At 41.4% G+C, this 24,171-nt stretch overlaps 1 protein-coding gene across 1 annotated transcript; it reads left to right on the top strand.

The window, feature by feature from the left end:
* The first annotated feature begins 453 nt into the window (after window positions 1–453).
* Window positions 454–23,270, top strand: TMEM184C (transmembrane protein 184C). The gene is made up of 10 exons (XM_054029648.1): window positions 454–749; window positions 5,550–5,680; window positions 5,777–5,813; window positions 8,675–8,880; window positions 14,503–14,577; window positions 17,036–17,129; window positions 17,987–18,099; window positions 18,895–18,994; window positions 20,616–20,787; window positions 21,271–23,270. The coding sequence occupies exons 1-10, from the start codon at window positions 633–635 to the stop codon at window positions 21,561–21,563; spliced, it is 1,338 nt and encodes a 445-aa protein (XP_053885623.1). The 5' UTR covers window positions 454–632; the 3' UTR covers window positions 21,564–23,270.
* Window positions 23,271–24,171: the final 901 nt, after the last annotated feature.

Raw genomic sequence — 24,171 nt, 5'->3', positions numbered from 1 at the left:
ATACGGTGGCAATGCCCGGGGGCAGCAGGGGCCCCCGGGACAGGCGCTGCCCCGCTCTCCTGCCCGAGCAATGGCCAGATGCCGCCGGGCGATGAGCGAACTGCCGAGAGCAATGCTCTGGGGCCTGCGGCTGGGAGGGGCTAGGACAGACCAATGCTCTGGAGCGATGGGGGGGAAGCAGGTGCGAGAGGCCAGCGTGGAGGGAGGGTAAAAGCACGTACTGTATAAACAAATCACTGATTCATGGATCAATCGACCCCCCCCACCCCCCCCAGGGACTGACGTTTTTGCTGCCCAATCAGAGAACAAGAAGGGCGGGATAGCGAAAGGTACGCCGCACAGGCAGCCAATCAGCGCTGGACTGCGGCGTGGTTGAGCCAGGAGCCGGAAGTGTGGTTAGGCTGAGGGGCGGAAGTGGTGCTTGGAGCTGAGACCCTGACTGAGGAGGTGGGGCAGGTCCGGGCCGCGTCCCGCAGGGGGCGGTGAGATGGGCCGGCCGCCCGGCGAGTCCTGGTCGGTGGTGTCCCCGCCGCTCGCGCGCTCCAGGCCGGCTCCCAGCACCTGAGCCCGCCGCGCCGGAGCCGTGGGTGGTGGAGACAGGGAGGCGCCGCTCCCCGCTCTCTGTCGGGACCATGCCGTGCACCTGCGGCAACTGGCGGAGGTGGATCCGGCCGCTGGTCGTTGTTCTCTACGTTGTGGGGCTGCTGGTGGCGGTTCCCTTGTGCGTGTGGGAGCTGCAGAAGCTGGAGGTAAGCGGCCCCCGCTGCCTGCCTCCCTCCCTCCCCGCGGAGAACCGAGGGGCAGGGGTACGCGCGTGCGGGGCCTGGCTGGGCGAGAGTGGCAGCACCACGGCGTGGATCCGGGCACGACATAAACAAACAAGGCTGTAGCCTTAGCGTGGGCTCGCCTGGTTTGCATACACGCCGCTGGGCTTCCCCGTTTGCTAGGCTGGCGTCAGCACAGAGCGCTGGGCTTTGAAAACAAAATTAACGTTCACACCTTCAACTGCCATGAGTAAAACTGCGTGTATAATCCTATCATTTTCCTGTCCACGGGGGCACACGCTGTGCGTCTTGGCAACTGTTCTCCTATTTCAGTCTTGCATTTGGTCCAGCGACGAATCTATTGCCTTGCTCAAAACAATCATCCTGAGGCTCATTTCCTGTTATTTACTCCTTGTAGTTAAACCTAATGTTACCTTCATAAATACAAAATCTTATTTATAAATCCTCTCTGCAGATTTATAGTTTGTGATGTCATAAAAAGAAAGTGACATCAGAAAAGTTAATTGAAAGTTCCCAATGTAAAGCCCATTAACTATGAAGTCCAGCTCTGTCAGAAGTCTTATTTTTTATACTTAATGCTAGTATCAACATATGAAAGGACACAGACTCAAAATCTGCTAAGTAAAAAAAATAATTAATTAAAGTTACTACCTTCTCTTGAGGCTATGCCAATTTTTGTGGATTTAAAGATAACACAGACAGTAGCACATGAATGACTGAATGGAAACTGTGAAAACTAACTGTATTCAAGTGCTGATAAAAGCACAAAGTAAACAATGGAAGACAATATTTTTCTCTGTTCTCCTTCAGGATCAATAGTCTTAGGTATTTTAACAATAGTGAATTAAACATTCAGGCATAAGTGATTAAGTTGACTGTTTCCCTTTAAAAGTGATGTCATTTGCCACTCAAGCATGGATGGGAGTCTGTCAATGCAAGGTGCTGAACCAGTTTCAAAGCTTTTTATACAAGTTTAATAGTCTAATCAAATAAATTATTTAAAAAGTCAACTTTTTTTTAAATAAGAGAAAATAGATTCGAAACCTGTCTATGACATGAATTTAGTATGCATTAGGCTCACGTGGTGGGGTGTGTGTGTGTGTGTATACACATGCCACCGTGTGTGTGTATACACATGCCACCGTGTGTGTGTATACACATGCCACCGTGTGTGTGTATACACATGCCACCGTGTGTGTGTATACACATGCCACCGTGTGTGTGTATACACATGCCACCGTGTGTGTGTATATATATAAAAATAACCCTTCATTTAAACTAGAAATCCACTTTAATAAAGACTGATTTCTGTTGAAGCCAAAGGGGAGGCAGCCTGCTGTGAGCCTGTGGGGCAGCCAGACTCCCTCCTGGGAGCTGTCAGCAGAGCTGGGAGACCAGGGCTTCTCCCCTCTTCGTTCCTTGCCAGAGCTGAGGGAAGCCACCTTGGGCTCCTCAACCCTGGGGAGGGGGGGTCTAGCTGCATTGGCTTCTTGGCCCCTCTACCCTGTTCCCTCTTTTTGAAATTGACAAGGCTGTTTGACTCCCAACAGAGGGAATGGGCTCAGGGGCTTCTCACCCTGGCTCCCAGCTGGGAGCGGAGTCCAAAGCTGCCAGGGCTTCTTGTTCCCAGCTAGGAGCCAGGGGTAGCGGGGAGCCACAAGGGCTTCTTGCCCCTGACTCCGAGCTGGGTGTGGGGTCCATTCTGACTCCCAGCCCAGAGCAGGGTTCGGCTGGGCTCTAGCTGCCCAGCTTCCTTGTCAATTTCACAGTTCCTGCCATGAAATTGACAAGAGACCCAACAGCTGATGTAAAGGGAGGCAGTCTACACAGACACTGTGTCCTCCTAACTACACTGACATAAGCCTTACGCCTCTCATGGAGGTGGAGTTATGTTGGTGTTGGTGGGAGGAAGGCTGTAATATAGACACTGACATAATTAGGTCAACATAAGCTGTCTTATGTTGACCTAACTGTAGTGTAGACTGGTCTTAAGTGAGTAAAAGACAAGTAATCTGTTTTTTTTTCCCTCCACTTTCACTGCCTGCTGTTTATGCTGTGTGAGTGAGAGAAAATAAGTACTCATAATTTCTACCTTATTTCAACCTTATGTTTGTTTTCCACATCATGAAATGCTTTCTTCTCTATTTATAAATAATAATATATGGAGATATGCCTATCTCCTAGAACTGGAAGGGACCTTGAAAGGTCATTGAGTCCAGCCCCCTGCCTTCACTAGCAGGACCAAGTACTGATTTTTGCCCCACATCCCTAAGTGGCCCCCTCAAGGATTGAACTCACACCCCTGGGTTTAGCAGGTCAATGCTCAAACCACTGAGCTATCCCTTCCCCCAAGGGATAAACTTATCCTGTTTATAAGTGTTCCTAACTATCAGAATTCATTCTAAATTGTGAGTTCTCACTAGTCAGACAACTGTGTTCCTTCTTAGATTATAAATAAAATTTCCTTGTTTTACCCAAGCTCTGAGAGCAAGTTGCATTTCTATATTCCTTTTTGCATTTTAAATTTGATCATTCTGTGTTCACACGTAAAAGCTTCTTTCAGAAATGTTATCTTCCTCTCTATATAGTCCCTGGGACTTCATTGTTTCATCCCACCATGCTGCTTAAGCACACCTCACCGTGCTCGACTTAAGCCTCAGCTTTATACCATTGCACTGGACAGTAACTTCAAACCTTCAACACCTGCTAACTAACCCTTTATGGTATTGAGGCTGTTCTATTCAATATATATACATCCTGTGGCTATTATTATTGAAACAATAATTAGAAGTACAATAAAAATTTAGCATTGAGCTTACAGTGACCACCTAATTTGAAGTTGTTCTCTTCGATCTCAAAGGATAGGAATTTTCAAAATGGAGACGGGTAACTAGTGGTGTTCCCCAAGGGTCAGTCCTAGGACCAATCCTATTCAACTTATTCATAAATGATCTGGAGAAAGGGGTAAACAGTGAGGTGGCAAAGTTGGCAGATGATACTAAACTGCTCAAGATAGTTAAGACCAAAGCAGACTGTGAAGAACTTCAAAAAGATCTCACAAAACTAAGTGATTGGGCAACAAAATGGCAAATTAAATTTAATGTGGATAAATATAAAGCAATGCACCTTGGTAAAAATAACCCCAACTATACATACAATATGATGGGGGCTAATTTAGCTACAAATAATCAGGAAAGAGATCTTGGAGTCATCGTGGATAGTTCTCTGAAGGCGTCCATGCAGTGTGCAGCGGCAGTCAAAAAAGCAAACAGGATGTTACGAATCATTAAAAAAGAGAGAGAATAAAACGGAGAATATCTTATTGCCCCTATATAAATCCATGGTACACCCACATCTTGAAACCTGCTTACAGATGTGGTCTCCTCATCTCAAAAAAGATATGCTGGCATTAGAAAAGGTTCAGAAAAGGGCAACTAAAATGATTAGGGGTTTGGAACGGATCCCATATGAGGAGAGATTAAAGAGGACACTAAGAGGGGGATATGATAGTTATATAAAATCATGAGTGGTGTGGAGAAAGTGAATAAGGAAAAATTATTTACTTGTTCCCATAATATAAGAACTAGGGACCACCAAATGAAATTAATGGGCAGCAGGTTTAAAACAAATAAAAGGAAGTTCTTCACACAGTGCACAGTCAACCTGTGGAACTCCTTGCCTGAGGAGGTTGTGAAGGACTATAACAGGGTTTAAAAGAGAACTAGATAAATTCATGGAAGTTAAGTCCATTAATGGCTATTAGCCAGGATGGGTAAGGAATGGTGTCCCTAGCCTCTGTCAGAGGGTGGAGATGGATGGCAGGAGAGAGCTCACTTGATCATTACCCATTAAGTTCACTCCCTCTGGGACACCTGGCATTGGTCACTGTCTGTTGACAGGATACTGGGCCTGATGGACCTTTGGTCTGACCCAGTATGGCCATTCTTATTCTATACTCATTCATTAAGTATGGTTGTTAAATTTACATTAAAGATTTGGAGTGTTGTCTATCTCAGTTGAGTACCGTGCTCTTTTAATTGATTCCTTAAAGTGACATTATGTCATAAATTAAATAGAATAATATTGTTATTTAGTTGTAGTTCCTTGTTGAACATACACTTGCTTTGTGGTATTGTTTCCTCTGATTTTAATTAATTTTTATGCTAATTTTTATTTTTTGATAGTTTTAGAATTTATTTTTTAATATTTTTATATAATCAATTATTGTATCATTAATTTACCTTTTACATTGTGTAATACATTTACTTTCTCTATTAGTTGCAATCATATTTCCCATATTCATTTTAATTTCCTTCCATTATTAATTTTATTAACAACTTTATAATAAATTAAAGTTGTTTCTTTTCGTTGGTTGGCATCCCCTACTGTATGAGAAGAAGAACCAAAGGGAACTTAATGTGGGATCACTCACTGGATTAGTCTCATAACTGAACAACTATCAATATTTCTATCTTTGGTTTTGTTTCTCCCATGTATCAATATAGATGCTTTGATTTTAATTTGGCAATTCTTATTTCCTGATGCGCAACACTTTTAAACACTTAAACACACCAGTTTCACTCTCACGGATGTTTGCTGAATTCCCGCTCTTATACTTTATTTTATAAGTTCAGTGCATAATCCTGTTGTATCATTTAAAAAAAACATACTTCAAAAACTGGTTAAAATGGTAGTGATACAGGTACAGTAAATTAACATTACATTTTTTGTATTTGTGCTGTTCTTCGTTCTCTCCCTTCTAAGGTTGGAATTCATACCAAGGCATGGTTTATTGCTGGAATTTTTCTACTGATGACTATACCAATTTCTCTCTGGGATATATTGCAACACTTAGTTCATTATACTCAACCTGAATTACAGAAACCAATAATAAGGTAACACTTTACATATTTTGTTGCTAATATTAAATTTCATTCCTGGTGATGAAAATACTTGCAATAATCTCAGATGTTCTTTTGTCATCAATACAGGATTCTATGGATGGTGCCGATTTACAGTTTAGACAGCGTAAGTGTATTCTTTCCAGTTTCTAGTTTGGAATTCACTGAACTATTGTATTTTGCTTGCTCTGGGGGAAATGGAAACCAGTGTAACACATCACAGAAACAATGCTAATGTGAAATCATTGCTATAAACCTGATAGTTTTTCAAATGGCCTCTGCACATTCCTACTCGTGGGGTGTGCCAACAATGCAGCTCTGGTGATGGAACCTAGCAGTGACTGCTGGAGAACTCTCATGCACTCTCCTAGCCTTCCCCTCACTGTTCCTGAACTTTCTGAGGGCAAGATTGTAAAGGGGGAGTGGCGCTCTGTCCTCCTCAGTTCTTTTCAACTGCAGTACCAGACGGACCAGGAACCTCTCTAGCTTCGTCAGAGATTCCGTGCCTTAGTTATATTTATTAATAAGTTAGGATTCATAATTTTTGATAGGATTTTTGTTTTTATTTATAAAGATATTTCTTTTAAGCTTTATTAGTTCCTGCACCTTGATATGAGTTCACAGATCCAAAGGAGATAGAAGGCCTGATTCAAGAGGGGTGCTTCTTGTCATGCTGTATTCCCCAATCTGGACACACACATGAGGTGTCTGGCATGCTTGGAGGAAAAATAGTATCTTTTGCAGCATGCAATCTACAGCACCTTCACTCCAAGAGCTCGCAAAGAGTGCTAAATCAGTCCCCAAATCTTGCTGGTCTAGGAGGCTCTAGCAGCCTAACCTGGTTCCAGATACTCAGAATTTGTGAATACTATAAGGCTTTCATTGGCTCCTTTCCCCTTGGAGAATAAAAAGAGCAGTCTAAGATCCCACTGAAAGTACTGTTCTCCATTCCTGGAGTGAAAACAAAACCAAAGGATCGTAAGCCATCCGACCATGATATTGGACCCAGCGGAACCCCACGTGTCAGCCTCTGTTAGTAGAGGCTATCTTCATGAGTGCACTCCTTTGGTTCCCCATAAGTATGTTGCACAATACACCGTTTCTGTTAGCAGAGCCAAGCAACGTTCCAAATCCCTTTCAGATACTACAGGGTTACAATAGCTATTCTAGATCCATCCTGGTAGTACATTGTGTTACAGTCAAAGGACTTAATTCTTCCATTTCTTAATCTCTTTTCAAGAGAGGAATGTGGAGTGACCAAGCAAAGGAGCTAGCTGACCAAGGAGGGAGAGAACAGCAATAGATGCTAGCTGGGACGTTCTGTGAAGAGAAATAGCATGAGAAGGAGTGGTAGAGGATAATTACTGTAGATTTTTGCCTTGCAAAAAATCACAAATATGATGTCCTCACTGAAGAGTTGTGTTCTTGTCAAGTTTCTTCAGTGTTTTTGATACACAAAAAAATTAGACTTGGAGTTTTTTTGAATGAGAAATTATGTCTCTTCCCCCTCTTTAACTGAAGGGGATTTTGCTCAGATTTCTACAAAAAATGTGCCTTTGGGTAGAGACCAAGTTTAGAAAACTTCAGCCCAAACATGAATATTTCAGATAGCTTATATCTGCAAAGAGCAGGAAGGCAGAACCTAATGGAAGTTATTAGTTATTTAAACCAATACTGTTATAGCTCATGTTGTTAGATGACTTGTCTACTACAAATATGTCTCAGCTGTGTAAAAGGTAGTGGGTATCTTTAGAAATGTGACTAGCATATTTTAAAACTTGTACCCACGTTATGGATGATCTAACTGAAGCACAGAGGCTGGCAGCCAAGTGGGTGGCAAAATTGGGAATAAACCCCAAATAAGTACATAAGTATGGCTCCTTTTAAGATACAGTTGCATAATTTCTAGTCTAATCCTCTGTCTTTGCTTGCTTATACATTTCTGAAACTGTCTTGGAGTAAGATTTCTTATTTACATTAAACAAAAGTCTTTATTGTGGAGTTATGGGGTATCTGTGTGAAACATACTTTTCACATTAAAAACTTGCAACTTATTTTAAGAACTCCAACCCTTAAACAGGGGAGTAGACAGTTGAAATTTTCATGGAAATAGCCATCACTGCACAGTGCTTGGATATATTAGGGGAAATTGTTTTTTTGACAGAGCTATGAACCTCTGAAAACTGAACTTCGTTCATATACTAAAAAATGCTACTGGTCTATAGCACTTCCTAAAACAGTGAAGGTAGGCTGCACTAGAATGCATACATACAGCTTCTAAATCCTCTAGTACTGCAGAACAATTGGGACTCCTTTCCAGATGTTTGGGGGAATGTCATACCTGGCAAAAGAGAGCCTGCTACTGCTTACTGTTGGGCAATGAGAAAAAGAATGGGAGTCAGGATGTCACAAGGTCTGTTTCAGACTCTCACTGGTTGGCCTTAATTCTCTGCACCTCATAATCTATTTTAGCTCTTTTGAAAAAGAAGGATGTTTTTGTGATTAAATCGCTGGACTGGGACTCGGATATGGGTTCAGTTCAATGTTCTAACTCTTCCCCTGTGTGACCTTAGGCAAGCTATTTAATCTGTGTAGTAAGTAATCTGTGCCTCAGTTTCCCATATGTAAAATTGCAATAATGCTATTTCTCGCAAAGCCCATGGGAGAATAAATCAATATTGTGAGACTCTCAGACGAGGTGTCCACTAGACAGGAAATTCTAAGCTCTGACTGAGGTGTTAGGCAACAACGGTAGGGTATTGTCTAGCCAAATAGTGCCAGTTTATGGAATGAAAAAGTGCAACTTTAACTCCCTCCCTTGTATAATACAGTTTTCAATTACTTTGACATACTGTTGCTTATATACTTTTTGGGTATGCCAGGGATACTGTCCATAAAAGTATTTTATATGAAAAGTATTCAGTCTATACTTGGATTCATTTGTTTTACTTGAATGCAACTTTTTAATATCTCCATGTTTTCTTACAGTGGATAGCTTTGAAATATCCCAACATTGCAATATATGTGGATACCTGTAGAGAATGCTATGAAGCATACGTCATCTACAATTTTATGGTATTCCTTTCAAATTATTTAACCAACCGGTATCCAAATCTGGTATTAATCATAGAAGCCAAAGATCAGCAGAGACATCTACCTCCCCTTTGTTGTTGTCCATCATGGGCTATGGGAGAGTGAGTATATTATAGTATCTTTATATTAATAATATCTTGAATGGTTAATACTGTGTACTTTGATACAGAAGATACTGTTACTTATATTTAGTGCTATAGTTGATGCTACCTAGCTAAGTGAATTTACAATGTGCACACAGTACAGAGGGTTTGGTTTACCACTTCTGAGCTGGTTGTGGAAAGTCTTTTCGGTTAGCTGTAAACATTACAGAATTAGATGTTTTTAGATAACTAATTAACTTATATGATACTGAAAGAGACTTCCTTATTTTCCAAAAATAGGTATGAAAGCAACATTCATCATGGAGAACAGGTGCTTCTCTTGAATTTGCCTCTTTTTGGGGCACACTATTTTCCAGCAGTACCCTAGAGCAGGGGCCAAATCCTGTTACTGTAGACTTACTCATGCAGTGTAGCTTCATTGACTTCACTTCAACAACTAATGTGAGTAAGATGAGCAGGATTTGGCCCACTAACTGATGTTTCTGGTTGCTTCATCTGATGAACAATATGTCCTCTTTCTCCTGTTTGATATTTTGATAAAGCTGAAATATCATGAGTTTTTCAGAATGACTTTGTTTATGAGTAAGCAAATGTTTTGACATTGTTAGTGACTGTATCCTATAACACATCTGAAATAGAACTCTATTGTGCTGTGTAATAGTCAGGTTTTTTGTGGCTGAAGGAAAGGAAGCATTGAATATTTCTTTCTATACGTCAATGTTCTGTAGGGTGAAATAAAACAATCTGCCAGTCTGTATTCCATAGTGCAGTGGTTCTCAACCAGGGGTACGTGTACCCCTTGGGATAATCGGAAGTCTTCCAGGGGGTACATCAACACATCTAGATATTTGCCTAGTTTTACAACAAGCTATATAAAAAGCACTAGAGAAGTCAGTACAAACCAAAATTTCATAGACAATGATTTGTTTATACTGACTTTTTTACTATACATGAAATGTAAGTACAGTATTTATATTCCAATTGATTTATTTTATAATTATATGGTAAAAATGAGAAAGTAAGCAATTTTTCAGTAATAGTGTTCTGTGATACTTTTGTATTTTTATGTCTGATGTTACAAGTCTTTAAGTGAGGTGAAACTTGAGGTACCCAAGACAAAATCAGACTCCTGAAAGGGGTACGGCAGTCTGGAAAGATTGAGAGCTAATGCCATTGTGTAATGTATGATGGCATCACAGAGACTTGGTGGGATAAATCTCATGACTGGAATATTGGTGTAGAGAAGTATAGCTTTTTCAGAAAGGACAGGCAGGGTAAAATGAGAAGAAGTATTGGATTATACATCAAGGATATGTAGCACCCCCTCTCCACCCGATTACCTTCTTTAATGCCAATCTGCTGACAGGTTTGGGTTCTTCTGGATCCCACCACCCACTTAGCAGGGTGTGTCTTTATTTTTTCCTATGAATTTATTTGGCGGTGCCTCCACCCCCATCACTCCTTCCTGGCAGGGTCACCAGGGCAGCTTGGGAGGAAAATTCTAACCACAGGGTAATCCCCACTTACTTGCCAGATAGTTGGAGACTTCCAAGAAATAACACCAATATACAATATATTCAACACAATAATTATATTAAACAGGAGACAAATGTAACATAACAGGGTAAAACACTATTTTTAGAGTCACCGGTGCCCACGCTGATAATACCCGTGACTTTCCCCTATCACGTGACCTGATGTAGCAAATATAAGATTAGTGTCCCATTGGTACGTGTACTTTGTTGGGGCCCTTGATGATCTATGACCACAAAATTCTTCTCTGCAGTGGTTTAGCAGTGTGGCTTACTGGGTTCAGTACAGGCCAAAGGACTCACAAGTAGGAGGAGGTGTAAGTCCCTCCACAGGTTTAATATGCAGCTGGTTATAAAATCCCCAAACCCTTACTCCCTGTCTTGAGGACACAGTTCAGGGAGTAGGGGGTCCCCAAAATAAATTCCCTGACTGACTGACTAAAAGATGGTGCACTCTCAATCTCCATGAATGAGCCTCAGGTTCAGAGATGACTCTGAACTCCTCAGTCACTGCAGAGGAGCTGATCTCTGCTGGCAGGAATCAGGCTGCTTCGGTCCCAGGATTTCCCCTTACCACAAAGAGGTGCAGGGCTCAAGGTGCAGATTACACAACTGTACTAAAATCCAAACTGTAGTCTCCTAGCCCAGCATCCAGACACACACACAGCAGGCAGCAGCCCTGGACTAGCAGACAGAGCAGAACTGACCATGTGGTGACTGGTCTCACCTAGGGAGCTGGAGGGCTAACTCAGCCTGGCTGGGGGAGTTTCCCAGCAAAACTGTACAAACTGGGAATCATCAGTGGACAGAAAATGGTGGAGCAGAGGTCACAAAGAAGTCACAGGTTGATATAGTTAAGTCAGCTTCAGCTCCACTTACAATCATCAGTGCCAGCAGACAGAGCCCCAGGAATCCAGGTAATCTCCTTGGAGGTTACAGATGTGTACATTTGTTCTGAGATCCAGAGGGAGGTGGAAGGTAGACTAGTTGAGAGTCTCTGGGTAAAAATAAAAGGGATTAAAAAATAAGGTGACATCATAGTACAGGTCTACTATAGATCACCACTCAGGAAGAGGAGGTCGATGAGGCATTTCTAGAACAAATAACAGAAATATCCAAAACATTAGGACCCGATTGTAATGGGGGACTCTAACGGCTCAGACATCCATTGAAAAAATGCAAAATTTCTAATAAGTTCTTGGAATGTATTGGGGACAATTTTTTGTTCCAGAAAGTGGCGGAGGTAACTAGGGGGACAGCCATTTTAGGCTTGATTCTGATACAATAGGGAAGAATTGGTAGCAAATCTGAAGGTGGGACACAATTTAGATGAAAGTGATCATGAAAATGAAGACGTGAGAGCTGCAGAATAAAGATAATGGACTTAAAAAAGCAGACTTTAACAAACTCAGAGATAAGATCCCTTGGGAAGAAAATCTAAGGGAAAAGTTGTTCAGCAGACTTGGCAGTTCCAAAAGGAGACAGTATTAAAGGCAAAACTGCAAACTATCCTGATGTGAAGGAAAGGTAGGAATACTAGTAAGAAGCCAATATGGCTCCATTAGGATCTGAAAAATCAAAAAAGGAATTCTAAAAGAAGTGGAAACCTGGACAGATTGCTAAGGAGGAGTACAAAAGTATAGCACAAGCATGTCAGAACAAAATCAGGCTAAAACACAAAAAGCAAGGGACATAAAAGGCAATAAAAGAAGTTATTTAAATTCATTAGGAGTAAAAGAAACACAAGGGAAAGTGTTGGTCCTCTGCTTAGCAGGGAAGGAGAGCTCATAACTGATGGCATGAAGTCAGCTAAGGTCTTTAATACCTCTTGCTTCAGTCTTTACTAAAAAGGTTAATTGGTGACCACTCAACACAATTAATTTTAATGACAAGGGGGAAGGAATATGAGTCAAAATAGAGAAAGAACAGGTTAAAGAATATTTAGATACGTTAGAATGTATTCAAGTCGTCTGGGCCTGATGAAATTCATCTGATGGTACTTTAAGGAAATAGCTGAAGCCATCTCAGAACCTGTAGCAATTATCTTTGAGAGTTCCTTGAGGATGAGTGAAGTCCCAAAAAACTAGAGATAGGAAAACATAGTACCTATCTTCATCTAGGGAATCGTAAACCAGTCAGTCTAACTACGATATCTGGAAAGATACTGGAACAAATTATTAATCATTTTGTAAGCACTTAGAAGATAATAGTGTTATAAGGAGTAGCCAGCATGGATTTGTCAAGAACAAATCATGCCAAAGCAACCTAATTTCCTTCTTTAAGAGGATTACTGGCCTAGTGGATGGGGGAAAAGTAGTAGATGTAATATATCTTCATTTTTTAGTAAGGCTTTTAATACAGTTCCACACGGTATTCTCATAAGCAAACTATGGGAATGTGGTCTAGATGAAATTACTCTTAAGGTGAGTGTACAGCTGGCACAAAGACCATACTTAAAGAGTAGCTATCAATGGGTTGCTGTCAAACTGGGGGCAGGCATTTAGTTAGGGTTACCATATTTTGAGTGTCCAAAAAGAGGACACCCCACGGGGCCCCGCCCCAACTCCACCCCTTCCCCAAAGTTCCTGTCCCAACTCCGCCCCCTCCCCTGCTTCCCGCGAACATTTGATTTGCGGGAAGCCTGAAGCAGGTAAGGAGGAGGGTGGGGGGAGGAGGTGCGGCCCAGTCTGCCCCTCCCCCCCCCCCCCGGCGTCTCCAGCCTGGGTCGGCTCGGGCCCTGGGGTGCTGGCCCCAGGCCAGCCCCCCGGCTGAGCACCCCTGGCCCGCCCAGCACCGCCGGCCCGGCCCCCGGCTCAGCACCCCCGGGCCAGCACGCCCAGCACCCCCCGGCACAGCATGTCCCAATTTTCCCGGACATGTCCAGCTTTTTGGGATTTCCCCCCGGACGGGGATTTGAAGCCCAAAAAGCCGGACATGTCCGGGAAAATCCGGACGTATGGTAACCCTAATTTAGTGGGATTCCACTGGGCTCAGTCCTGGGTCTGGTACTAGTCAATATTTTCATTAATGACTGGGATAGTGGACTGGAGAGTAAGTTTATAAAATTTGCAGATGACACCAAGCTGGGAGGGTTGCCCAGCCTTTGGAGAAATAGAATTCAAAATGCCTTTGACAAATTGGAAAATTGGTCTGAAATCAACAAGATGAAATTCAAAGTACTTCGAAGTGCAAAGTACTTCACTTCAGAAGGAAAAATTCAAATGCACATCTACAAAAGAGAAAAAAATTGGCTATGTGCTAGTACTGCTGAAAAGGATATATGGGTTATAGTGGATCACAAATTGAATGATTAACAAATCATTGAAAAAGACTAATAATATTCTGGGGTGTATTAAGAGGAGTGCTGTTTAAAAGGTATGGGAGGTAATTGTCCCACTCAACTGGGTACTAGTGAGGGTTCAGCTGAGTACTCTGAGATCTGAGCAACACACTTCAGGAAAGATGTGGACAAATTGAAGAGAGTCCAGAGGAGAGCAACAAAAATGATAAAAGGTTTAGAAAACCTGACCTATAAGGAGAGGGTTAAAAAGCTGAATATGGTTAGTTTTGAGAAAAGAATACTGGGGGCGGGGAGAGGTGCCTGATAAATTTTGAAATATGTTAAGGGCTGTTATAAAGAAGATAACGATCAATTGTTTTCTGTGTCCATTGAAGGTATGACAAGTGATGGGTTTAGTCTGGAGCAAGAGAGAAATAGGTTAGATATTAGGAAAAACTAGTTAAGCTGTGGTATAGGCTTCCAAGGAATCTTGTGGAATCCCCATCATTGGAAGTTTTTAAAAAACAGGTTGGACAAACACCCGTCAGGGATGGTTTACTTGGGCATGTCACCGTGCAGGGGGCTGGACTGGATGTTTTCTCAATGTCCTTTCCAGCCCTACATTTCCATGATTCTATGAATTGTTGCATAATGGTTGTATGATATTTGAGCTAATTACTGAAACATTCTGGAAGTAGATGAGCTTGAAGTAAAGTTTGAATTTAGTGAAAACACTAAGGACAGGGATTTTTCATGAGTTGATTTTTCTTATGTTTCTTAAGTGATGAATTCTGTGTTTGTTTGCAGAGTTTTATTATTTAGATGTAAACTAGGCGTGCTGCAGTACACTGTTGTCAGACCACTTACCACCATTATTGCTCTGTAAGTATGCTCATAAAGAATTTATCTTGTCTTTGGGATATAATCTTTGAGCTACACTGGAAATGACTCTTTACACATTTGGTTTTTATATTTGAATTGATGGAATCTAAAAGCATAACTTTTCTGTTTTGCTCTGTTGTAAGTGGAGCTGAAGCTGACTTAACTATATCAACCTGTGACTTCTTTGACCTCTGCTCACCATTTTCTGAGCTCAGGTAATGAGTATTTAACTTCTGATACAGAAAGAAGAAAAATATAAAATCCCCTATGAAAACGCTAAATTTAAAAGTCTTAAAGAATGGGCAGGCTTCCCCTTGCTTTTTTGACAAATGAGTATTTCTCAGTCAGATTACATGTTAGTCGTTGAAGGTGGGTTAAACTATGCATGCAAGCAATTTGACTGTGTGCCCTCCTGGAAATCTGAAATAATTTTAAATCCTAAACTTGGTGATAAAAGAATGTCACCTGTAAAAACTGAGTTAAATTTGAAGTTACTGTAATTACTATTAGTGTTGCGTAATTTCCAAATATTTGTGTCCGTTGTGAATTGTAGCATAGACCTTATTTAAACCAGCTGTACAGTAACTCCTCACTTAACATTGTCCGGGTTAACGTTGTTTCGTTGTTACGTTGCTGATCTATTAGGGAACAAGGTTGTTTAAAGTTGCGTAATGCTCCCTTATAATGTCCTTAGGCAGCTGCCTGCTTTGTCCACTGCTTGCAGGATTCTCTGGAAGAGCAGCCTCTTTTTGTGAGGATTAGAACCAGGGGGGGCTGGCAACCCTCCCCCCCATCAGCTCCCCTAAATTTCGGGTAAGGTATATGGCTTGGCAGCTGCCCAGCAGCAGTTAAGGTGGCCCTCCCCGCACTGCACTACCGTGCTGCTCTGGCCCTGCCCTCTGCCTTGGAGCTGCTCCCGAGAGCTTCCTGGGGGGAGAGGGGTGCTGATATCAGGATGTCCCCGTGCTCCTGCCCCCCTGCTCCGTATCATATCCCCTCTCCACAAAGCAGAGGAGCGGGACAGGGCTCAGGGACAGAAGGGAGGGAGCTAGCTGGAAACTGTTGCTTCCTGTCTGAACTGGCTGATCTGCTTAAAAGGGCAATGTACTTGAAGTGGCATCAGCGTGCTTAAAGGGACAATGCACGTCTCTCTCTGACTCATGCATGCACTTCCCAGCACTTTGGAAAGTCAGCGCCTGTGCAGCCATGCATGTGCTGTCAGGAGGAGGGAGTGGTGCGCTCCAGCTGGATAGCATGGGCTCCTCCTCATGTTAAGTTTTTGCAGGGAAGTGTTTTCAGCTACTGCCCTGCATCTATTGTTTCCTCCCTCCTGCCTCAGTCCATGCTGCCTTGTAGAGTGTGAGGCTACATTAACAACAGCGTATTAACCCCTGAGGGTTCAGCCGGGTGCTAGTTCATCATTTATCAGCAAGGGATTCCCTGGGAAATATTCCACCCTCTTATTTCACCACCAAGCTTCACAATCATTCATTGCTGTGTACAATATTAAACTGTTTATATACGTATACAGTATAAGTTTTAATGTCTTTTGTCTGACGAAAAACATTTCTCTGGAACCTAACCCCGCTATTTACATTATTCTTATGGGGAAATTGGATTCGCTTAACATCGTTTTGCATAAAGTCGCATTTTTCAGGAACATAACTACAACGTTAAGTGAGGAGCTACTGTATGTATGTGGACAGTTAAAATGTGTCAATGTCAGGTTTCACATGGTAACAAATGGGATCTCTTTCTGTACTGTTAAATCCATTGCAGGTGGTAAACATGTATTTCAGTTCAGGCTTCCTGTAATAGGGCTCAAAAGAATTTACTGTATACCTGAGCTAGATATGAAATACATAGTTGAGACAGTGGCTGGGTGAAAAGCCGAGCTCCATCAATTTGCTGCTGCTAGGAAAAAGGAGAATGTTGAGGTTTTCTTTTAGCTGTTGTCCTTGGATCTTGGGAAGGGAGCTTGGGAAGCCTCAGTCTTTTCAATAAGTGTTTTACCAATTTAGCTCTTCTTATGCTTGGCAAAAATATGAGCAGCATCAGACAATTCTTCTTTAGTTTAAAGTTGGTTCATATTTGAAAGGTTACCTTCACAACCATAATGGCTAGAAGTTTAATTTCTTTAAATGGAAACAAATTCTGCAAAAGAAAATTGCTGGCTTAAGCTCTTGTTGCTTATCAGAAAAAACTTGAATGAGTGGGGTTTTTTTCCAGATCTGAAGGCACAGTTCCTTTTCCATTGTATAAGTACTACCATAAACTTTGCCATGTTATGTACATTTTTGGAAGTTGTAATTTCTTTCATTCTTGTACAGGCTCTCAGCACTGGTATTAGTGAGCATAGGTTTTACATTCTGACAGCTGATCAATGGGATACTAGTTTAGCAGCACTTTTAGAAAAGAGGCTCACTTGTACAATGGTTAATACCAAACTTTCTTCCAGAATCTGTGAGTTGGTTGGTATATATGATGAAGGAAACTTTAGCTTCAAAAATGCTTGGACTTACTTGGTTATCCTTAACAACATGTCACAACTGGTGAGTACCAAGAATGTCTCTTTTTGGTGTTTTGTTCAAATTACGATTTTAAAATATTGTCAGTATCACCTGACAAACTTGTTTTGTTTCAAGATACTAATAGTAATTATTAAAATCTTCTCAAAACCATATCTACTAAATCCCCTCTACATGCATAATAGAAGGAAAAAATGTCATTCTCTAGTATTTGATTTCTTCATTATTAGACAGTTCTGTAGAAAATATACAAAATTTGCCTTTGTGGTTAGGTGGAGAGAGAACTAAAAGGCTTAGTGTTTTAGTAAGGTAATATATAGCCTCTCATCTCTAGATCACTGATTCAAGTCCAGTCTGTCTGTAGTCACCGTAAGTCATGTGCAACTGTTTTCTTCTTGCAGTTTAAGTTAAATAATTTGAACTCATTCCAGTTTTTGGTGAACATCATAAAAAATGACACATTTGGCATTAATTGACAGCCTTGTTGGCGCTCTCAGCAGAGTCCAACATCTGAATGGGTGTGGCATTTTATCCACATATCAGTAGAGATGGTCTATCCAAGTTAGATTTGTGCCGGTGATGATACACAGTGAGCTTTGCATGGCGGCTTCCTGTGCTTTATCTTATTCTGTGGATAGACTTTACTCTTTAGGACTGTCAACGTGACACATTTCTTAAACAAATTTTAAAAAGTGTAGTCTTTAAAATGATAAGCAAAGTAGAAGTTCTTAAATACCCAAAAGAAAAACTCTAATCTATTTAGCTTTTTTTTTGCATAACATATTTTACATAATAAAACAGTTGCTTTAAAATAACTGCTTGCAAAATAAACATAATGATTTAAAAACTGTAAAAAGGTAAGAATTTTTCTTTTCCTCTAGTTTGCGATGTATTGCCTTGTGCTTTTTTATAAAGTACTGCGTGAAGAGCTGAACCCAATCCAGCCTGTTGGCAAGTTTCTTTGTGTGAAGATGGTAGTTTTTGTTTCCTTCTGGTAAGTAAATGTTTAATCAGTATTGCTTGTTCCAGAACTTATTGCAGTAGAACTGAAAATGTTCAGATCATTGATGTCAGCCAAGACGGTCAGGGATGCAACCTTATGCTCTAGGTGCCCCTAAACCTCTGATTGCCAGAAACTAGGACTGGGCAACAAGGGATGCATCACTCAATTGACCTGTTCTGTTCATTCCTTCCAAAGCAACTGGCACTGGCCAGTGTTGGAAGACCGGATACTGGGCTAGATGGACCATTGGTCTGACCCAGTATGGCCGTTCTTATGTTTAAACCACAAAAATCGACCATTGTTGAAATTCAAAGTTATCTTTTAAATTAGTGTAAAGACTTAACTAGCAAGCTTATTTAAATGAAATACAAAGTATCTAGGCAAACTTTGTGTTGTGGGAGACTTTATTCACCTACAAAACTAGAATTTTGTATTCAAAGCCTTACACACAACTCTGTATGCTAGTCAGCAGATCAGTCTGAGTGCTTGGTCACATAAGGTTAACAAATAACTTGCTCTATTTCTGGTATGAGAGGCAGTGTTCTAGTGTAGAGGCACTGAACCTGGGACTCTGGGAAGCTTGGGGTTTTTGTCCAGACTCTTCCACTGTTCTCTTGTGTGATCCCATGTGATAATGTACTACTTTATTCCTATTTCCTCTGTTCTTTGTCTTATCTGTTTAGATTGTAAGCTGCTTAGGACAGGGACTATTTTGAAATGTGTTTTTTACAGTGTCTAGTATAATGAGTCCTTTAGGTGCTACTATAATATAAATAATCTTTATAGGCAAGCTGTACTTATTGCACTGCTGGTGAAAATTGGTGTTATTTCTGAAAAACGCACCTGGGAATGGCAAAGTGTGGAAGCTGTGGCCACAGGCCTACAGGTAAGTACACACAGCTGTTGTTTACAGGGAACTGGTAGAGGGGTAAAGAGTATTTCCAAATGAAAGTTACAAACAGGATTGCATGTTCATAGAAACTCATGTTTCCAATGTGAGAAGCCAGATTTCTGTTGCATATCGGATAGTATTATGAGTAAGGCTATGATTTTGTCACAGATATTTTTAGTAAAAGTCACAGACAGGTCTCGGGCAGTGTTCCCTCTAACTTTTCCCATACACGTGTGGAATGAATTTTATGTGCACCGATATGGAGGTGATGTGTGACACATCACCTCCATATCGGTGCACATAACAAAATTCATGTGGTGAGGGTGAGGCCGAGGAATTTGGAGTGTGGGAGGAAGCTCTGGGCTGGGGCAGAGGGTTGGGGTACAGGGGTGTGAGGGCTCCAGCTGGGGGTGCAGGCTCTGGGGTGAGACCAGGGCTCAGGGCTGGGTCAGAGGGTTGGGGTGCGGGCTCTGGGGTGGGGCTGAGGACTGTCAAAAAGTGCCAATGCAGTGGAGGAGGAGTTTGTCCGGGCTACGGCAGGGAGAGAGGATTCCACCCAGCAGCACCTGGGCTGCAGGGGAGAGATGCCTCTCCCTGCTGCCGCAGCTCGGGGGCTGGAGCTGCAGAATAAGGGCTTCCCCGCAGGTCCGGGCCATGGCTGGATTCGGGAAGGGGCGCCCTGCGACACGTCCAGGTCAGGTCACCCCAGCAGGTTTCGGGGCCAGGGAAGAGGCGCCCTACCCACGGCTGCGGCAGGTCCTCGGGCGGGTTCCCTGAGCACCTGCGTGGCACTAAATAGGCTGTGGCACAGCCGTGCAGATTACAAGGAACTGGGGTCATGGGCAAAAAAGAAAAATTCACGGATGCTGTGACCTGTCTGTGACTTGTACTAAAAATATCCTTCACAAAATGGGGATATGTGGGTCCCCATACCACCTGAAGCAGGCAGCTGTGTAAGGGCTAGGACCTGCGTGCAGCAGCTGGGGGCTTTGGGGTACTCCTTTGCCACCCCCGGAGGCTGGGGGGTTCCCCCTCTGCCACCCCAGAGAGACCCTGCAGCTTCCAAACACCACAGGCTGAAGTCATGGAGGTCACTGGAAGTCATGGATTCTGTGACATCCACGGCCTCCATGACTAAATCACACTGCTTACTCATAATTAAGGCTACAGGTCATCCTGAATGAGTGCTGAAGAACGTTACACTCAGCACCTTGTCACATGTCATGTGTATTATAGAAATATATTTTAAATAGTCCCAACTTAGATTTTTTTTGCACATAAAATACATACATTTTTGAATACTTCTTCAAAAGATATTAATTACTGAGTGTCTACTTCCAGCAAGTCAGGATATGGGCTTGGATGCCACAAAGTGCCAAATTGGAACAGGCTGTAATAAGCCTAGTTGTCAAAGCAATCTGCCAGACTCACGTGGGCTCTTGAAATGCTGCTGGTGCACAGGGAGCAGCTATTGGTGCCCAAAGCATCAGTTTTTCAGAGCTGAGGGAGTTCCTGTCAGTCTTGCACTGGAAATAGAGATCTAGGAATGCATATTTTGTCATGGTGATGTTCTTGCAGGACTACATATGAATAAGTGCGTGTCTCCTTGTTGCAGGATTTTATCATCTGTGTGGAGATGTTCTTTGCTGCTATTGCTCATCACTACAGTTTTTCCTATAAACCTTATGTCCAAGAAGCTGAAGAAGGATCATGCTTTGATTCCTTTCTTGCAATGTGGGATATTTCTGATATTAGGGCAGATATATCTGAACAGGTTCGAAATGTTGGTAAGTACTGGGCTGCTGCATCAATTTTATAAAATATTTATCTTAAGGTTTTCTATTGCTACCCATCACTGCAATATCTGAGCACCTTCCACATAAATTTGATAGCAATTGAAGGTTTTAGTAGAGTTTTTGGCACTTCTACCTTGTTGGGATAAAAATTTTGATGGGGTTGGGTTTGTGTGTTTTATTTTGGTTTTTATTACTTTGTTTTGGGGTAAACGTTTTGAGGGGGCAGGAGATAAAGATATGAATATTTAGTGGCATGTTTTCATTCTGATTCACTGAAGTCATTGTTTTTTCCATTACTACTTGTTTTTCCTACTATGGCTTGAGCCTCCCATCTTCAATGTCTGATATGTTAAGACAAAGACCAGTTTCATGTAGCACGCTTACTATTTTGTACTAAATATCTACAAAGCACCTGGCACGCTGTTTGAGCTATAAAAATAATTAATAATACTTCTTAATTTGGCACAACTTCAGGAAGAACAGTTTTGGGCCAACCAAGGAAAATATTTTTTGCTGAGGATCATGAACAAAACGAACATACAAGTTTACTGTCTTCATCTACACAAGACCCAATTTCTGATGCTGCTTCTATGCCATCTTCACCCATGAGTGGCCACTACCAGGGGTTTGGACACACTGTGACACCTCTGACTACACCTACAACAACGATACCTGATGGCATTTATAACACTATTGTTGCAGAAGAGAATGAGGATTACCTTGTTCCAGGGCATAATACATCTGAGAAGCCTTTGGATAAAAGTTAAAGCCATCTCCACTTGAGTGTGCTAAAGAATCTATTCCGTGCTTTCCTACCATATTGTTTCATGATGACGTATTCCATTGCTCTTGAAGGGGTTGTTAATAGCTGGACAAACTGCAGCATGTCTCACAAACAGGAACAAAGTAAGTGGTTGGAGTCTGTTTTGAATACTGAATTTGTTTAAATTCTATAATGGATTTGAGTATATAGTGTATCAGTTGAATATAAAACATGTACGTAGTTTAAATTTCCAGCACAGATTTTAAGAATCCATTTCTTAAGAGGGATAAAGTATTTAGAAAGCTATATAGTACCTAGCATAAAAAGGGCAGTGCTTTATTAAGATTACACTGGTATCTGTTAACACAGAAGATATATCTGTAAACAAATACTCTATTGCTCTTCAAATGTGTGGGATAACGGTAGAGCTGCTAACTGGGAGACTTGATTTCAGGAATGTAATTTAAGAAACTGAATTGTGGAGACTTTTTATGTTAAGTTTACCTCTCCAATGAGGTGGTGACCCTGTAAATTTGGGGATAGTGTGTGGCTGGAGTACTGACTTCTTCACCTTCCCCTATACAAACACACAATTGAAACTGCTTAATTAAGTTACCCTCTCTTCCATTACAGAGCACCAATGTCTCTGGGCGTCAGCCAAAGCATCCTTTTAAAAACTGGCCTAAATCGTAAGAGACTGAGCCCAGAACCCCAAATTGCCATCCTTAGCATGGCAGCCCTAAGTTGCTGGGCTGCCTCCTAGAGAGGTATGGTCTGAGCACAGGATTGTGAGCCAGAAATGTATTTTAATCACAAATCTAGGCAAGTAATTTACATTTTACCAGCATTTTCTCTGTCTTTAAAATGGGAATAACACCTACTTCACATGCATACTGGTAAGAATAATTACTGTTTGCGAAGTGTCAAACAGGAAAAGCATTTCATAAGTTGAAGGAGAAACTGACTTCTGTACTTAGAACTGCAATAAACTTACCCTACTTTGACATGTTTAAGATTTTTAAGAGAAAGGTGTCTTTCCCAACAAAATGTGTCTAGTTGTCTATTTATAGATTTTGTTTGTTTGTCGCTATACTGTCATCTTATGCCTCTGCTATAGCCTACGTTCAAATTCAGTAGCAAACTTGCCTTCTCATTGGGGGGGAAAGTAAGATATTCATTAAAGTGGAATCAAGTAGGTAGCGTAATACGGAACATACTAACATTCAGACTTCAGATCAAGAATAATGGCATTTATATCAGAGTTCTAAGGATTTTTTTTGCAAATCTGACGAAACCAGAGGGGTATTTTTTCTATCCCAACATCAAACTTGCATTTGCATTGCATGCTTGCAATTTGACATTTATATAGAGAAATAAAACTGGAGCAGCGTAGATGCTTTTTAAAGTGGTATCTGCAACATTCCACCAAAAAGTACTTGTGACTAACTTTTTTCCAGCATTGATACCCTTTACAGAACAGATTTTTAATTGTAACTTCTTACTCTTAGTGATTTCATCTTAAGTGCTTTTTTGCAGTACTAGTGTTATGTAAATATTTTGCCTTATTCACTAGGCTGCATATTTTATAGCCGAAGTGGAGTATGTACTTAATGTATTTGAAGTTGTTAGAAAAGAGAGCAAATCACACTTACAATATGCTGATTCATTACCTTCATTGTAAATAAGCAAATAAAGATTTTATTTAAATGTCTTCATTGTCTGTTTTATTTGATTTATTTCTATAATCTAGTTAAGGAGTCTTGGATGTAGGGTGTGGGGGGGGGGAATACCTCCCTCTTTCAAAAAAGATGTCTTAAATGTAACTAATCCAAACACATGTTCAGCATTTTCAGTGTCTTGGGGCCTGCAGTGGAAAAAGATATTTTTGCAATAAATGTCACCTGAATTGAGTTAGTAAACAGAATACCAACCTGCTTATGTACTTTGATTTTATCCATAAGCACCTCCTCCCAGGAGCCTTTTGATATTAAAACCATATTCAAAAAATACATTCACAGATCCTTTAGCCTGCTCCCATTATGTAGTCAAGATGAAATAACTGGAGTGCTGAAGATCAAAGATTCACTCTCCACAGTTCTAAACCTCATCTTTCTCTGCCTAATGGCCTGAAAAAATAGATGGGATTTGTAATCTGTTTTAAGTGTTAACCAATTCAGATTGTTTGGCAGAGGAGCGTATTCCAGAAGTGCATGCCTCTCCAAAGGAATGCCCTTCCGGCAGTCCCCTTCCCTATCCAGCATGGACTGCAGCTCAAGTGCTTCTGGCAGTTTTCAGATGACTAGTATAGGTGATGGCCAACTTTGCTGCTTTTAGATGATACAATTGCAAGGGCCCGGCCAGACAGATTGTATCAAAAGCAATTTTGATCTGTTCATATTTTACTTCACACAGATGTATAGATTATGCAAGGTGCAAAGCAGTGGAGAATCAAGATTTTTGAATTTAACTTCCTGTTTATTTCATTCCTAGGAAGCTGGGAGTGACCTAGGTTTCTCCTTTGTAATTTCCCTGAATTATTACCTTGCTTTTTTCCCTTGTTGAACCTTTTCTGCCCTGGGTTCTAATATGTATTATTCTGGATAGCCATCTGT

The sequence above is a fragment of the Malaclemys terrapin genome, chromosome 5, assembly GCF_027887155.1.
Source record: "Malaclemys terrapin pileata isolate rMalTer1 chromosome 5, rMalTer1.hap1, whole genome shotgun sequence".
Lineage (NCBI taxonomy): Eukaryota > Metazoa > Chordata > Testudines > Emydidae > Malaclemys > Malaclemys terrapin.
The sequence above is the reverse complement of the archived record's forward strand: the minus strand, read 5'-3'. Positions and strand labels throughout refer to the sequence as shown.

Bases quoted from the DNA above. Each gene is read 5' to 3' on its own strand.
- TMEM184C (XM_054029648.1), top strand. From the start codon at position 633: ATGCCGTGCACCTGCGGCAACTGGCGGAGGTGGATCCGGCCGCTGGTC. The intron at 750-5,549 runs GTAAGCGGCCCC...CTCCCTTCTAAG, and splicing joins GGGAGCTGCAGAAGCTGGAG to GTTGGAATTCATACCAAGGC. The intron at 18,995-20,615 runs GTAAGTACACAC...TCCTTGTTGCAG, and splicing joins CTGTGGCCACAGGCCTACAG to GATTTTATCATCTGTGTGGA.